The sequence below is a fragment of the Balearica regulorum genome, chromosome 18 (genome assembly GCF_011004875.1).
Source record: "Balearica regulorum gibbericeps isolate bBalReg1 chromosome 18, bBalReg1.pri, whole genome shotgun sequence".
NCBI classification, from domain to species: domain Eukaryota; kingdom Metazoa; phylum Chordata; class Aves; order Gruiformes; family Gruidae; genus Balearica; species Balearica regulorum.
The window spans coordinates 198,537-214,882 of record NC_046201.1 but is presented as its reverse complement, the minus strand read 5'-3'; the positions used below and the strand labels follow the sequence as shown (position 1 = coordinate 214,882).

General features: G+C 43.6%; 1 protein-coding gene across 2 annotated transcripts; it reads right to left on the bottom strand.

Annotated features, from left to right (window-relative positions):
• Positions 1–188: 188 nt before the first annotated feature.
• Positions 189–14,734, bottom strand: DUS1L (dihydrouridine synthase 1 like). Of its 2 annotated transcripts, XM_075770741.1 has the most exons (13): positions 14,347–14,734; positions 11,924–12,032; positions 10,963–11,013; positions 9,109–9,221; positions 8,255–8,337; positions 7,987–8,090; positions 6,876–7,020; positions 6,153–6,249; positions 5,713–5,801; positions 4,764–4,930; positions 4,180–4,217; positions 1,058–1,133; positions 189–730 (listed from the first exon to the last, which is right to left on the bottom strand). In XM_075770741.1, exons 1-13 carry the CDS (start codon positions 14,581–14,583, stop codon positions 579–581), a joined length of 1,461 nt encoding a protein of 486 aa, XP_075626856.1. In that variant the 5' UTR covers positions 14,584–14,734; the 3' UTR covers positions 189–578. The 2 variants fall into 2 exon arrangements, with proteins under 2 accessions (XP_075626856.1, XP_075626857.1); XM_075770742.1 differs by lacking the exon at positions 5,713–5,801 and having other exon boundaries at positions 6,091–6,249.
• Between the last annotated feature and the right edge of the window lie 1,612 nt (positions 14,735–16,346).

The window sequence follows — 16,346 nt, the reverse complement described above, 5'->3', positions numbered from 1 at the left end:
CATTAAGCTTTATCACACTGTATAAAACTAGTAATTGTTAATACACAATGTGGTTATAGCAACATTTTACAGTTTTACATTCACATTTTCAAAGTACTGCTAGATTCTTTTCCTGCATTGAAAATATGGCCTGCTGAAACTCAAACATGACGCATTTTCTATTAGTGAAGAAGTCATTGACATCGCTATTTTTAGCACACCAGAAGACTGTTCTAATACAAGAAATTTATTCCCCAATATTAAAAACAGGACATTAAGGGTTAATGAACATACAAGAGGCAATTGTGATGGCAGCTTACATAGGTTGCCCCACCCCCAAAAAAAAAAAATAAAAAAAAAAATGCAGCATTTTCAGTCTTTAAAACACAGCATAAGAAATTTAATTGCATCCTTTTTATTTCAAATGCAGGATAATTCCCTGAGTAAGCAGCTTTTTACTTAAATAAAACTTTTCCAGAACGTAAAATAAACCTGTGGAATAAGTTCACACAGCTGACGGTGAGCTGGAGATGGCATTTTCTTTGGCCCAGGGAAGCACAGGCCTGGCTGGAGGTCTTTAACTATTCATTTCCAAAGTTTCACACTGCAGTGTCACCAGCCTCCTTCAGTACAGCAGTCTCCCCCACATCTGCATCTCCTCTCCGACTGATCTCAGGGTTTTGAATTGCTCTTTGACTACTCTGCCATGAAAGGGATTTTTCATATTTGGTCTTAAAAAGTAATCCATGACCTGAAGAAGCAAAGATGGGGGATGGAGGGAGAGAAAGAAACTGAAATCAGATGACCACTGGTAAACAGAACAGCTCATTCCTTATAAAGAATGGGTCCTCACAGTCTGGAAACTATGCATCCCAAGGCTTTGGAAGCAGAATACTGTACATAGAAGGAAGACCAGGCTTTTCAAATTGTACCATAAAATTTTAGATAGCTATGTAGGTAGACTTTAACAAACACCCACACCCCCTCCACCCCCCACAAACCAAAAATTAGAGTAATGAATATACATGGCACTTACTTACTTATTTGCTTAATGACTTGTAAGGACAGATGCATTTACCTGGACAGTCTGCTGTCTCTTTGAATGCTCTTTTCTTACAGCATCCTCGGCACATGTTAAATACACATTTATTGCCCTGGGTTGGGATGGGGGGGTGGGGTGGGGTATAAAGAAGTTTGTATCAGTGAAGATAAAATTATTATCGTTTGCTATAATAAGCAACAACAATACACCTTTGCACATTCAGACTTTTGGAAGAAAAAAACCATGAACTTGTATATTAGGCAGTCATACCTCAGTCTAATGAAGATGACAGAGTGGATGGGGGGGGGCAGCTATCAACTGTTTGTACGTAGAGAACAAAAAACAAACCAAACAAAAAAATTTCACCTTCAACTTCTGCAACATCAGTAATCTGTTGGGCAGCCCAAGTTACACAACACAAGCAGGCAAGTGCCATAAGCACTCTGGACCAATTATGACATTTGTTGCAAGTGAGCTTGCTGTAGTTCTCTGCAGAAGTAGCATGTGAAACAGTGCCTGACATGCTTGCTACCATCTGTAGCTATGCCTAAAATAAATGTTACCACAGCAACTGCTTCCCTACTTGCAGCTTAAAATATACCTGGGTATATATTAAAATATAATGTATGACCCTTAGTGGACAGCAGCAGTTGAGTCTTCGATAGCCGACAACGTGGCTAGACTAGACTACGTGTCTGTGGTGCTTGGGCTCACACACGCTTAGTGATCCTTCAGGAAAGTGGGGTTTTGTTGTTTGGTGTTTCTCCCTCCAGCCCAATTAAAAATTCCTTCATGTTTAGAAAGTCCTTGGTTGAATTTTAATTTTTTTTTTTTTGGTGGTGGTGGTGGTATTCTCCTCCCCCTTCTATGACACAGCTTAGAAATACACAATGTAGGGGAAGAAAATAAAAACACAGGCCCAATCACAAGATTGCAAGGGCTGCCAGCAACATTACAATGATGTAAGAGCAAACGAAAAGAGACTAAGCCCAGCTTCAGAGAAGCATGGTTGACACACCAAGCTGTGTCACCAGGATTAGCTATGAAACAAGATGGCTTTGAAAGCAGGCCAGATGAATGCTCAATGTTTTCCCAATAATGAACACAGCAAGAAAAACATTTTATTCTGTAGCTGCAGCTCCAAATTGAGCTCCAGCTGGCTGCTATTTCTAAGGTGCTTTAATAGTGTTACAAAAGAAAGCCAACTCCACATGCCTGTGTCCCTGTCTCCCCACCTCCATAGCTGTAATGCTACTTTTTTTCAGCTAGAACACAAAATTGTTCCTTGCTGCTTACACTCTGTATGTCTGCATGCACAGGTATATTAGCAGCAATAACTACACTCTGCTGACAGTTCAGCAACATCTCCCCGTCAAGTAAACAGCTCTGTTCCCCAAGCGAAGACAGACAGACACACAAAAAAACCCCACCCACCCCAAAAACCCCAAACAAATATGCTATACACAACCTGGAAAACAGCTGGCATGTTTAACATTGCTAATGGTGAAAGTTGATGTTAAACTACTAGCAAAATCAGAGCTGAGAATGACTAGGTGCTCATTCTTGTTCTGATTACAGGCACAGATCCAAAAACCAACAGAAAACAGGGCTGCAGAGTGCTGCCTGACACTACAGACTACTGCAATGATGTTTTAAGTATTTGTATTAGTACACCAATAACCACACCAGTTATACAAATTCTCAATCCTTGCAGAAAAACACCACCCACCACTAATCCTAGTAAGAGGGGGTTTGTTTTTAATTTCACAGTGCAATATACATGTGTCATTACTGACAGTCTGGAGATTTGTCTCCAAGAGATCTTGGGAAGTTCATCTAGCTCACTCAATTGTCTTAGCAATAAATAGCAGCAGCAGCACTTTTTTGGAAAGGAAGGCAAATGCTCTCAACCTACGTGTTAGCGACTTTTGCGCAGCGCCTTCACCTCAGAGACTGGTTACAGTTAAGAGGCTTTTGCCTAAGTATGGACCTTTTTTTTTCCCCTGTACATATCAGCAGGACTTGGCATGCATACATTACTTAACACTGGCATGGACCTATTTCAGGATTTAGAATCATAGAATAGAATCACAGGGTGGTTTGGGTTGGAAGGGACCTTCAAAGGTCATTGAGTCCAACCCCCCCCACCATGGGCAAGGACACCTTCAACTAGATCAGGTTGCTCAAGCCCCATCCAACCTGGCCTTGAATGCTTCCAGGGATGGGGGATCTCCCACCTCTGTGGTCAACCTGCACCAGTGTTTCACCACCCTCAGTGTAACAAATTTCCTCCTTGTATCCAGTCTGAATCTCCCTTCTTTTAGTTTAAAACCATTACCCCTTGTCCTATTGCAACAGACACCACTAAAATGTCTGTCCCCACCTTTCTTTTAAGATCCCTTTAAGTATTGAAAGGCTGCGATAAGGTCTCCCCAGAGCCTTCTCTGCTCCAGGCTGAACAACCCCAACTCTCCCCAACTCTCTCAGCCTGTCATCATAGCAGAGGTGCTCCAGCCCTCTGATCATCTTTGTGAACTCCTCTGGACTCACTGCAACAGTTCCGTGTCTGTCTTGTCCTGGGGACCCCAGAGCTGGACGCAGTACTGCAGGGGACTTTCTCACCAGAGCAGAGGGACAGAATCCCCTCCCTCGACCTGCTGGTCACGCAGCCCAGGATACGGTTGGCTTTCTGGGCTGCGAGCGAACATTGTTGGCTCATGTCCGGCTTTTCATCCACCAGTACCCCCAAGTCCTTCTCCTCAGGGCTGCTCACAATCCCTTCATCCCCCAGCCTGTACTGATACCGGGGGCTGCCCCAACACATGTGCAGGACCTTGCTCTTGGTCTTGTTGAACCTCATGAGGTTCGCATGGGCCCACCTCTCCAGCCAGTCAAGGTCCCTCAGGACAGCATCCCATCCCTCAAGCGTGTTGACCCCACCACTCAGCTTGGTGTCGTCAGCAAACTTGCTGAGGGTGCGCTTGATCCCACTGTTTATGTCATTGATGAAGATATTAAACAGTATTGGTCCCAGTACAGACCCCTGAGGGACACCACTTGTCACTGATCTCCATCTGGACATTGAGCCACTGACCACTACACGGTCAGTTAATTTCCATTTAGGGGAAATGCTTTAATGGACACTGGCACTGACTTACCTTAGGGTTTCCACATTGATCGCATTTTGCGTATTTGGCTGGAGGAGAGAGAGACCAATTTCAGCAATGGTATTTTTATGTGGAAGAAGGAAATTAAAAAATATTAAGATCAGACAAAACTTGGCGCTTTTCTAGCCAGAGAGAGACTTTTTTCAAATAAAAATACTGTACCTCAAAGAACAGTGCCAAGGTGAAGATACCTTGACTTTTTAAGTGCATCTAAGCTAATTCCAAACATAGAAAATTTTAATCCTCAAGTCACATGTAAAAGAGGACATCTGCTTGAAATGCATACGAAATTCCAATTTCAAATACTAGTCACAGCCAATTTAGTTTGCAAAGCATTTTGATATTAAAAAGATGCTTATAGCAAATCAGTGACCTACTTCTTTGATCCTTGTTTTCTTTACTAATTAACATAATTTGAATCACATTGCCTACTATCAAAACTTCCTGATGATAATACCCCCTCTTTTTAAAGAAGTTTTTACAACTACATAAACAAGGAAAATAAATAGTGGCAATTTATGTCAAATGTGATATAAGCAACTTTCCATGCATTTACGCCAATAAATAGAACTTACGTTTTAAAGATGGATCAAAGCTTTTATTTGGATTTCTTAACTTCTTTTTTTGCTTATTCTTTGACAGAAGCTCAGAATTTCCATCTTCCTCCTCTTCCAGAGCACGTTTCCCTCGCACACCTTTTTCAGTCCCACTGGCTCCATTCTCCTTGCATCTCTCCTTTGGCCTGAAACAGTGAATATCATTGTAAGTTGGCTGAAGGGAAGAAGTAGGTGTTCCCTGGCCACTATTCTGATTTACAGAAATCTAGGTAAACTGTAAACCTATCACAGCTAAATTACAAGGACATGGAATAGAAAAACCTATCTGGTTTTGTTATCATTGGCTGTTAATAATAGACACACTGTCAGATATATTGGTTGGAAAGTCAATTAAAGTTGGCCAGTTAAATTACTTAGGTACCTGTTAACCTGTTATTCCTAGTTTTCATTTAAGTATTTACTTTATTAAGTATTAATCTTGACACGCTCGTTCCCTTCTTCAGCCCAGTTTTCACAACAGAGAGGGAATAAGCTATCTGAAAAGCTTGTCTATATAACACAAGCATCCTTTACAGAATATAACTTATTCTTTGCTATCCTGGCAGTTACCAGCAACATTTGTGTTACATATAACAATAAAGTACTGTCAGGTAGCATGTCAGCTAGCTGTCAGGTAGCACATCAGGTTCTCTTTCTGAGGTGCAGTGGAATTCTTGGGTTTTTTTGTTTTCAGAAAGAGAGAAATCTGAGGAGGATCTAAGGGAGAGGATGCATACGATGAGCAACATCCCCACAAACAAAGCCGTAATCAGGAAAAAAAAAACCGAACCAGAATAAAAATAATCCAAAGTCTTCACTTATTTTCAAATGAATGTAAGCTCCTAGAACCGAACTGGATGGGTCTGTACTGATAGTATGGGTGGAAAAGGCCTATGGATACCTGTCCATGTTAGAATAGATAACTCACCCTGGCCTGATGTATGGCTGACAGATCCAGTGGAAAAAAGGCAACCCTTCTTTTGGCTTTTCTCCTTCTTTCTGATTAGCTATTTCTTCCTGCAGCATAAAGTAACAGTCAGTTTTCCTGGAGTTCTCAGGAAATACTCTAAACAAACTCCAGGAAACCACAAACTGGAATTTAACAGTTACTGACAGTTAAACATAGGCAAAAAACCTCTACTAACACAGATGAATTGAAGCAGATTTGTAATTCCTAAATCAACTTTATCCCATGTAAAGCTGTTCAGGCTTAAGGGGCTGCTACTGTAGTAAACTACCAATATCAAGGTTGGTAAGCCACAAAGTTGCAATGAAGTGACTAAAAGACATCAACTGCATGACATACATGGTAAGTTCCCACCAAGTGCAGACAGTGGTGTTCTGGGAGATTAGGGCCCATCTTGGTACCTGGCATCGTAGTTTCAGCTCCCTGTTGACATCTACAATGCCCTCTAGAGTCTTCACTTTTGCTAATTCTTCACGCAGCTGCTGGTAAACTTGAAGCCTGAGGCAAATCCCAAACATCAAGTCATATTTATTCATTATTGCTAGACTGAGGAGATCAACTAAAAACGTCTTTATAAAAGCTTTTGGTAGATTTTTCTTGCTGCACTTGCCTTTAGTAGGAGCTTATCTTCTTTCTTCTAAGTCCAGAGAAAAGCACATGTACCTGCTCCTCTTTTCCAAATAAATACTTGGCACACACCAAGGTACTTTGAGATAAGCTAACGTGAACGTACAGTGCATCGGCTGCTCCTCAGTAACTGCCCATGGCCATGCCCTTACTCCACAATAAATGCAAGACAGCTTGCCTCACAATGAACAGAGTTAGTTAACTTGTGTTTGCCATAAAGTGCATGTGTGCATACGTGCAATTACCATACAGTAGCTGAAGTGCTGTGAGCTCATGCCCTAGGTTATCTTGTGGTAACTTGTTCATTCCCCATGCCCTGTTTCCCAGATACGCAGTGAAGGGTAGAGGCCTCAGCCCACATTGTCTCCAGTCAGGTCCAGGAAAGAAAACCTTGCAGCATACTAATTCTGGCCAAATGAATCCTTGTCCAGAAAAGCCAGACACTTGCTAAGCAAGATGAGCCCTGAAAACATTAAGAGTTCTCTGGAGATACTCACGTGTGATGCCAGAGCTTGAAGAGATGAGCCCTAACATAAGACAATGGACAAGGGTACTTCTGTACTATCTCCAGGTACTCCTCAGCCATCTCCCACACCAATGGGTTTCGGCCCTCAAACAAAGCTGGATTATGAAGATTACCTTCTAGGGAATGAAAAGAAATACTCAAACTTTCATTTCAGGATTGAAACAGAAACAAAACCTAGGCTCTGGAGCTTGATCAGCTCTGTTGTGATTCTACCAGTCACAGACACATCACTCATGTAGTCACAGAGGAACACAGGGCCCATAAAACTCTAGCCTGATCTCAGGATACTGTATTTCACTATACAATTCTTAATTAAGCCAAACAGCTCGTATCTAATTAAAGTATATTTTCCAGAAAGGCATCCAATCTTGACACAAAGACAGTAAAAAAAATAATAAATAGAAAAATCACTGCTTTTGTTGTCCAGTGGTTAAATACTTGGACAATGGGTGTCTTACCTTGTCTATATTCACATTTGTCTGGCCTAAGTTTACAGATACTGCTTCTCACAAGGCTTTTCTCTACTAGCTCCACAAGCCTTTTGTTAACCAGTATTTTCTAAAAATAAGATTCTACAATCTCCCAGAAAATATATTTCATTGCTTTAACTGTGCAAGTAATTGAACCCTTTTTCTAATGTCTATCCTAGCTCTTCCTGTAGGAAGTTACGCCAATTCTTTCTTGTCCCAACACAACATGAACCATCTGCAGGAATATTAATCAGCGGACACACTTACTGCATTGAGATCCATTCAAAAAACATTCCATTGATTAACAGATGTCATGAAAATAATCCAGGACAACAGGACTCCCATTTGCCTTTGTCAGGTAATCAGATTTGAGCTGTCCACTCAATGGTACTACAAGTTCAACATAACAATTCTTACAAATCTTAAGTGATTCCTGGTCCTGGTAAGATATGGCCAGTATAAGAAGAAAGAGAATGGCCACTCAGCTTTCAATCAAAGCTGTTCACCAAGTCAGTCTGACATAAGCTTTTAATAAATGTATATGGGCCTGCTAAGACAGTAAGAAACAGTTCATATTCTCATATATTATGAGTAAAAGTTCATTTTTTTTACCTGCACTCATGACACCATGCACTCCTGTCTTACGGATACATTCTTCCACGTCACTGAGACACTGGATGTTTCCATTTGCAAATACAGGAATGCTTACAGCTTTTCTATACCAGTGAATAAAACAGATGCATAAAATTAGAGTCATCCCAGAAATTCTACTCCTGCCACACAAATCTGTTTGGTCTTCAATGCCACTGCACGCCCTGCTTAAAATCTACCTTCACAGCACATTAGAAGAAATCCACTAACACTGGTACTGCTCACTAACCTGACAGCTTGAATGTGCTCCCAAGATGCCACGCCAGCAAGCGGTCCTTTCTGTTCTTTAGTACGGCCGTGCACAGTCAGCAGCTAAAACACATAGTCACATTTACTTTTCAGTGTATGAACCACTGGAACAAATCCACTGACAAAAATTTCCTTTTACCCCATATACTTCATGGATGCCACTGAATTCCCACTGCTATTTCAACAGTGCAGGGACTGTTGAAATTTCTGTATCACAGAAAGGTATCAGCAGCTCACCTACCACGGCACGGTCTTGGGCTTCTTTCAGCTTGCTATTCCACAGCATGACAAGGTCATATCTTGGGAGAACCTACAGACTTCCTATTGCATTGGCTCCCGGTTATGATTCACTTTGGAATTTGTGATATATTGATATGGCTTGCTCCTCAGCAGAAGGCCTGAATACTGTCAGTACTGGCTCTAACTAGAGACTGTCTCTTGCAATTCAACTGGAGTTAAATCCTAGAAGGCGGCCTATTTCTTCACTAGTGGTGGCCATCTTTGATACTGCTTTTTTCTACAGCCCTGTAGATTTCATGCATTCACAGTGCCTCCTGCAACACTACGTTAGACTGAGATGCTTAACCACAGTGAAGGATGCCGCACTGTGCAGTGATTAAAAGAGACATTCTGAAGTCATGACATCTTCCATATCATACCGTTGACCTGCTGCCTATGACTACAAATACATTCAATCTCTCTGCATCCCGTTTTCTCTGTCTGTAAAACAACGTAGCCTATTCATCTCCGCAGTACACCAAGATCTGGTCATCAGATGCTTTACATAGAGACACGTGTCCAGTGCAACAGTACAGGGAGCAGCTGCCTCCTTACCTGGCAGCCAGCTTTCTCCAGCATCTGTGCATACTTCACTGTCTTGTCAATTTCTGGGAAAACGCGGATTTTGCATGTGATGGGAACAGAGAGCTTCTCGTTAGCCAGTAAAACTGGGAAAGATTGAAAAGACAGGTAAGTGGGCTGCACAATGCTATGAAAAGTGCCTACTCTCCTCAAGATCTCATACTGGGTGTGGTATGGAAAAAGCCTGAAAAGTTAATGCTATGCAGTTCTCACAGCTTAAATAATCAGCAATGCCCTATGCAATCCTTATTATAGGTTAATCAAGTAACAGTAAAACATGAAGCACAAAATCTGCATTCTAACAAGAAGGCATAAAATAGTCAGCATTTAATACCCCTAGCGTTTCCACTGCATCAAACCTTCACTTTCAAGGACCACCCCCTTCAAATCTTAATCATCGATACAGGCTTACTATTGTCACAGGCTATTGTACTCCTCCTACTCTGCCAACAATATTAACACTTGCTTGTCCACCCTTTCCTACAAGAGATGCTTTGCTTATTTTCAGATTATCACCCAAATAATCAAGACAAGTAGAGTCTTGTCCATGGCAAGCAGAGGCTTATCAATTGAGGTAGGCAGTGGACCCAATTAAGTAGTAAACATAGGTTACAGAGTCAGGGTGAAATCTAGAACATGTTAAACTCCCATAGTCTTTACACAGTGCACGGAATCAGAAAACTACTTAAAAAAGAGAGCTAACAAAGACAGTCAACAGGAAAACACTGAGCAATGGCATGTCTGAAATTCTCTTCTCTCCTAGAGCTTGGATGTATAATGTAGGAATTCACCTGCTTTCTTCTAATCCAAATCCTAACGATAGGTACTTCCTATCATCCTTTCAAAGGAGCAAGCAAGGTATATATAGGAGCAAGCAGAAGATAGTACTCCATCATTTTAAAGAAGGCTGGGGGAGGAGGAGGAAGAGGAAGCTTTGCCCACCTTTTATAGAATACCCTAATAAGGCAACTCTCCTACTAGACAGCCTAGGTTCTCACCCAACTAGATGACGTGGGTTCTCTTCTCACCTTGAGGCTGTTCTGATTTGCATCTTTCACTCCAAAGAAAAGTGCCCTAACAACAACATTGCATGCTGGGCAGGGAAGTACTGTCTATCTTTCCAGGTTCTCAGCAGTGTCTTTGTACCAAACATCATTCAGGATTCCTGGACCACAGGGAACGCAAACAGAAGTAAGACTCTCTAACTTCACGGTTCAGATACTTGCTTTGAAGTGGGGTGCAGACACATTCTCAGCTCTACACAATGACCAAAACCTTGCTCTTTAAATTAGTTCCAAATCTATTTCTTAAAAAAAAAAAGATACTGTTCACAATCACTATCAATAGCCTGAGAACATCCTACACAAATTTGGAGAAGAGAGGCATAACTTGCTATGGTGTGGACAGAAACAGTACGCTGAGTTGATCAGAAAAGGGCGACTCTGGCTTCAAGCAGAAACACAACTCCTGGCACCCGAGAACTTCAAAGTGAAAAAGTAACGCACTGGGAGTTCTGCTGTTTCTACAGTTGGAGAGCCACTAAGCCATCATTAGATTAGGACTTAATTGACTCACTTTCACTAAAGTCTGTTTCAGGTACTGAAGTCTTTTAGCAGATCTAGCATGAGTTTGTAGTAGGATACCACCAAGCATGTTGATGGTGCCACTGGAATACAGTAAGAAAGAAAAAAACCCAAAACACCCAACCAAACACAACCCTCCCAAAAGAAACATGCTGCACCTCCTTTCCCCCCACATCCCTAAACCTCGTCTCAATGATGAGTTTATCCCATTCCCTCTCAAAGTGAAGCCTCTCTAAAGACTTACTCATTCTCTGAAGAAGATCCCACTCCTCTTGCAGAAATGCTCCGTAGTGACCTATAATAAAATAGCATATGACAGACTTGTACAGAAGAGTAAGATTCTGAAGTATACAGCTTTCGTAAACATTCACATACAAAGATCCAGACACTCATATGCCTCACTGGCAGAAAGAGAGTTGCTCTGTCCTGCCCAAACTGGAATAGTTGGATCACTCTGTTCCCCATGCCACCCTAGATTTACAAGATAAACAATGAATCCCCACACCCTACTTTCACTGCTACTCTCTAAGGCTGGCAGCTCAAAGTCCAGCTTTCAGGGTTGGTACCAGGTGTTTAATAATTCCCTTCGGGATAAAACCTGATCAGATTGAAAGATCTATTTGCCCTGTACACCACTGATCATTTCCTATTAGTCTCTGAAAGACATTTTAGAAGAGCAATGGGCAGTTACTGAACAAATCTTTCCTCAACATCCTAACTGATCCAAAATTTTCAAACACTGGTTCTGTTTGAGCTACCTTTGTAATATCCTTAAGGGATTCAGCAGGTGTTATCCTCTTACACGCTAATGTGAATAAACTCTGTGCAAATATCGAGGAAACAGGAGACGCTAAGTGCCTGCATGATATAATTTTAAATGCAGTTTTGCAAAATTAGGGTGTTTGAACAACTGAAATCAGAAAGAAAATCAAGCTCTTGCTAGAAATACTTTTTCTGAAGGATATTCTAGGCACAAGAGCTGTCGCTCAGAAGAAGCTGGAATTAATTATTAGTGTATCCAATTTTTGCTTTAGGTACTACAAAGCATTACCTGTTAAAGTGGGCATAACTAAAGTCTGATCAGCAGTACTGCAGCCACTCCCCTACATCAAGGCTTAATTTGGTCCTCTTGATGTTTTACTGCCAACGTTCACATTTGAAACATGCCATTTCTCTGTTTACCCAGGGTTCAGATTTGCACATACCTCTCTTCGCAATCATTTGGGGGCAACCCAAATTTAGGTCTATGGCATCACAATAATCCTGAGCCAACAGTGCGGCTTGGACAAACACTTCAGGGTCATTGGCACAGAACTGAGAAAGACAAAGAAAAGTGGAATAATCAGGCAATAGCTTTCTTCGAGTACCGGCAAAATGTTATGATGTAGTTATGAAGCAAGTACTTGCTACAGAAAACAGGCATGATGTGCAGTTAATAATAGCAAATACCATTTCTAAAAAAAAAAAAAAAAACCCAAACAAAAAACGCCCAAACAAAATCTGTGACACTTACCAGCTAAAGATCCTCAACCTTCAAATGACAAAATAAGAAAGATGAGCAATCATTCAGGAGGCAAAGAAATATTTGTAGAATATTTTACGCGTAGTACCCAAGAATAAGAGGGAACAACACTTAAAATCCCCTGTAGAACAAAAGCTGTAGCATTTTAACACATAAAGGTGGTGCAGAAGAAGAGCTACCTGTGGTGTCTCTGGGTCTTGAGACAATTCAAACTTTGTAGATACCAATAAGCACCACTGCCTCTAAAATGAATTCACATTAGTGTGGCGTGTGAAACAGACACATTGGGCAGTTAGTCAAATGCTCAGTCTTAAATATAATTAATATTACATTTAAAGCACATTGCAAAAATCCATTTATTAAGAAAAATTAGGTTAATTTCCAGCTGCTTTGTTGAAGAGGACAGAGCCAGACTATTCTTCTCATTTACACTTTTAAATAGATTTTCTAAAATTCATTATTAACAAAACCAATGCCATCAGATCTTTAAATAATATGGATTTAAACTCAAACACGTGTGAGCAGAAGGTGTTACTTAAACCTTACAGCACTACATAAATTATGGCTGACACCAACTAAAACCAGAAAAGGCATTTGCTTTCTCTGAGATGGTTGAAACAATGGAAAGCCTCCAACCAAGCCACATCAGTGAGGATTTTTACAGAGTAAACAAAGCCCAAAGAGCAGGCTGGGCTCAGATGTACCTCTGCCTAATCTGCTTCCAGGAGTCTGTAACCAAAACCCAAGACTGCCTTGAAACATTGCAGAACTCAGTAAGGATTGCTGTACTGGGTCAAACCAAAGATTAATCTAGTTAGTTCTGTGCCTTGTGTCCAATAGTGGCCAGTGGGAAGAAGGATAATACAGCAAGCTCACAATAACCGACACTTTTCAGGTAGGCTTGCCCAGAACACACAGCTTACTGAGCTGAAAATATGCGTTCAAAAGAAATTTCTGCTACCTCTATTTTTCTGTGGCAAAATAAACTACCTCCTGTGGAAAAGGAGAATATACAAAGCTGTACTGAGACAGATCAAAGGTCCACCTCCTCCTGCTCTGATAATGGTCAACAACAGATGTCTATGGAACAGCAGAAGCTGGAGAGCATCTTCAAGGACTTTGGAAGCAGAAGCGATGTTTCCTGCAAGCAATGACCCTCAATAGAGTTTTCCTTCATTTGCTTTCTAAACTCACGTAATCTTTCAGCATCCAGTACATCCCATGGTAATGAATTTTGCAGTTTATAACTATTACTACCCTTACTTAACACTCGTTTCCCATTTGTAATCTTCAAGCCACTCATACTTTGACAGACTTCTCTCAACTCTCCCCTCAGTCATGGAGACACTTTCTTCCAGGGCGAAGAGTCCTCATCCATTTAAGTGCTCCACATGTGGAAATCACATCATTCCTCTGCTCATGCTGTCCTTCCCTGCGTTATTCTCCAGCTCTGCAGGCCTCTCTCCCTCTTTGAGATGGCGTGAAGTACCTGAACCTCATGCAGTACTTCAAGAAGCAGAAGCAACACAAGCTTAAAGTGTGTCCTATCTTCAGGGAACTACTCAAAAACATGTGATCCTCCCTGAGTGGTATCAGATCTGGAACAACCCGTGACTGTCTAAAGATGAGGTGTAGAGGACTGAAACCCTGGGAGAAGTCTAGTGCTCCAGGCCCCTGCGGTTCAGACACCAAATTCTCTTTGCTAGACAAGGGACAAACAGAAAAAAACACTTATCTTCATAAGCTAAGTACTTGTTAGCGGTATTTAGGTGAAGAAAATGAGATTTCTGTCATTCTATGTAAGCACTTTAAAATCTGAGTGAGATTGACTAGCTGAACTCACGGGCATTTGGAAAACATAGAAAACGTCTAGATTTGTGAACGTAAACGAGGTGGACGATGAGGGCAAGGGTAACTTGCTCTGCAGCGTTACCCAAGAGCGCCCAGCAGGGCGAACCCCGGGGAAGCTCTTCCCGGCAGCCCCTGCCTCCGCTCCCGGTGCTAGGGCTGACCGGCCAGGCGCCGCCGCTCCGGGAGCGCGGCGGGCGAGCCGGGGCGGGCGCCGGTGTCGTTTCCCGGCGGCCCGCGGGCGGTGGCGGCGCTCACCTGCACGATGAGCGGGCGGTCCTCGGGACAGGCCTCGTCGTAGAGGTTCTCGCGGCGGTAGTTGGCGTCCCTGAGGAAGACCTGGGCGTGCAGCATCGGCGTGTAGCAGAGCTGGGCGCCGTGGCGGCGGCTCAGCAGCCTCCAGGCCAGCTCGCTCTGGTCCACCATGGGCGCCACCACGTAGTGGGCGCTCCGCAGCGTCTCCCTCCAGAAGGCCTCCCCGCGCAGCTTCGGCATCTCCCGCCCGCCCCCCCGTGCAGCGCTGCGACAGCGGCCGCCTCGCGCCGCCGTACCGGGACTCGCAGCCGCTGCCTGAGTCTCGGAGACGGACGCGATCGCTGGGCCCTGGCGGGGCACCGGGGCGGCCGGACGGTGCTACCGCCATCTCGCTCCGGCCGGCTCAGCAGCGCAGCTGCGCGTCGTCCCCTCCGGAAACCGTGGCGCTGCCAGTAGGGGCCGCGCGCGGAAGAGTCCGGGCAACCGCAGGGCCGGCGTATGAAGGGAGGAGGCCGCGCTCCCCCGGTTTCCCATCGCGGTGGCGGGCACTAGCTGGCACGTCAGAAGCCCCTTCCGCGGCGCCGACCGGTGCGCGGACCCCCCCCCCCCCACCCCCCCGGCCTCGGACCGAGGCCGCGCGTAGCCGCGCGCTCTAGACACGAGCGGCGCTCCCGCCTCAGGGCGGGTGCCACGGTGACGGACATGGGCCGCCGCCCCGCTGGCGAACGGGCACGGAACCGCGACGCTCCCCCGCGGGCCCTAGGCCAGCACGAGGAAGCGCCCGCCGTGGCCGTCAGGCGGTACGTGCCTCGCGCAGCAGGAGCCAGCTTTCCCCGGTCCCTGAGCCCGGCCTGCATCCCACCGGGGCCGGCAGCTGCATCCCACCCTGCCCCGCTTGAGTGCATGAGCTGGGGAAGCGGTTTTGGTTTTAACACATTTGGCCTCTGCCCCCAACAGCGGCTGTCGAGCTTTACAAGAACTCTGACTGAGCAAGGCGGTCTCATTAGTCCTTGGTGTCGGATAATCAAGGCAGAGAGGTGGAAACGATGCACCTGGCTGAACCAAAAATAACAACATATGGGACTAACCCGTTCATTCCACAGCATTTTATAAAGGTACAGGTGAGCACAGTGGAGGATTTCCTCATCTGCCAGTACCTTCCAGAATGTAAAAAATGCTGCATCTCTACTCCAGTCAAAACCTCAATGTAGCTTTAGTCATAGGGCTTTAGACATTTTTTTTCCTTCAAAAGGGAAAAACCTCAAAATCCTTATATACAACAACAAAGCACCAAATGGGGTTCCATGTATAGTCCAATTGTTCAGTAAGTCTGTTAAGGGACAGGCTCTAACAGCCTCCACAATTCAAGTTCACTGTCAAAGCCTACATTTCTTTCCCCCTGCTGAACTTTCTAGCGCTCATGGCTGTGATGAACCCTGCTGTAAGAAATAGCTAAGCTTCAAGTTCCTCTGATCCTTTACCATCTTCCACTACCTTCCAGGGGCCTAAACAACCAGTTCTATTTTAAATACACAGCCTTTCCAACTCTCCTCCAACACTCCCATTTTCTCTTACACAGCTGCTCCAGGGTTACTTGTTTCTTTCTCTGACTGTGATTTACTAGCAAGGTGTCTGATCTTAACTAATTGCAAGAGGAAGAAAAAAAACCTGCCTTGCTTATCGCTATTCCATCTTAAAGCTTTTGGGTTTTACTTGACCTGTCCCAGCACCAGAAATCTTGTCTACTTCTGCTGTCTGGTATTGCTGTTTAAAGTCACCAGGTCTCTTAAAAAAAAAAAGCAAAAAGGGTCACAGTTTAAGCTAATGTCTTTGGCAAGAAAGGTATATTTCTTTCCCCTCAGGAAGGTGGTACAATAGAAAAATAATAGTTTTAATACTGATGACTACACTGCTGCATGCTGCATGTTCTTACTATTAAGGCTACATTGCAGATTTAAGATATAGTGACCACCATTTCAGAATAGCAATGTGACTTTGTGAGC

What these genes read in the sequence shown, in the direction of transcription:
- DUS1L (XM_075770741.1), bottom strand. Translation starts at nt 14,583, where the DNA reads ATGCCGAAGCTGCGCGGGGAGGCCTTCTGGAGGGAGACGCTGCGGAGC. An exon ending in CCAAATGATTGCGAAGAGAG is followed by an intron (nt 11,014 to 11,923) that starts GTATGTGCAAAT and finishes ATTTTATTATAG; the next exon opens with GTCACTACGGAGCATTTCTG. An exon ending in CTTTGATCCATCTTTAAAAC is followed by an intron (nt 4,218 to 4,763) that starts GTAAGTTCTATT and finishes TCTCTCCTCCAG; the next exon opens with CCAAATACGCAAAATGCGAT.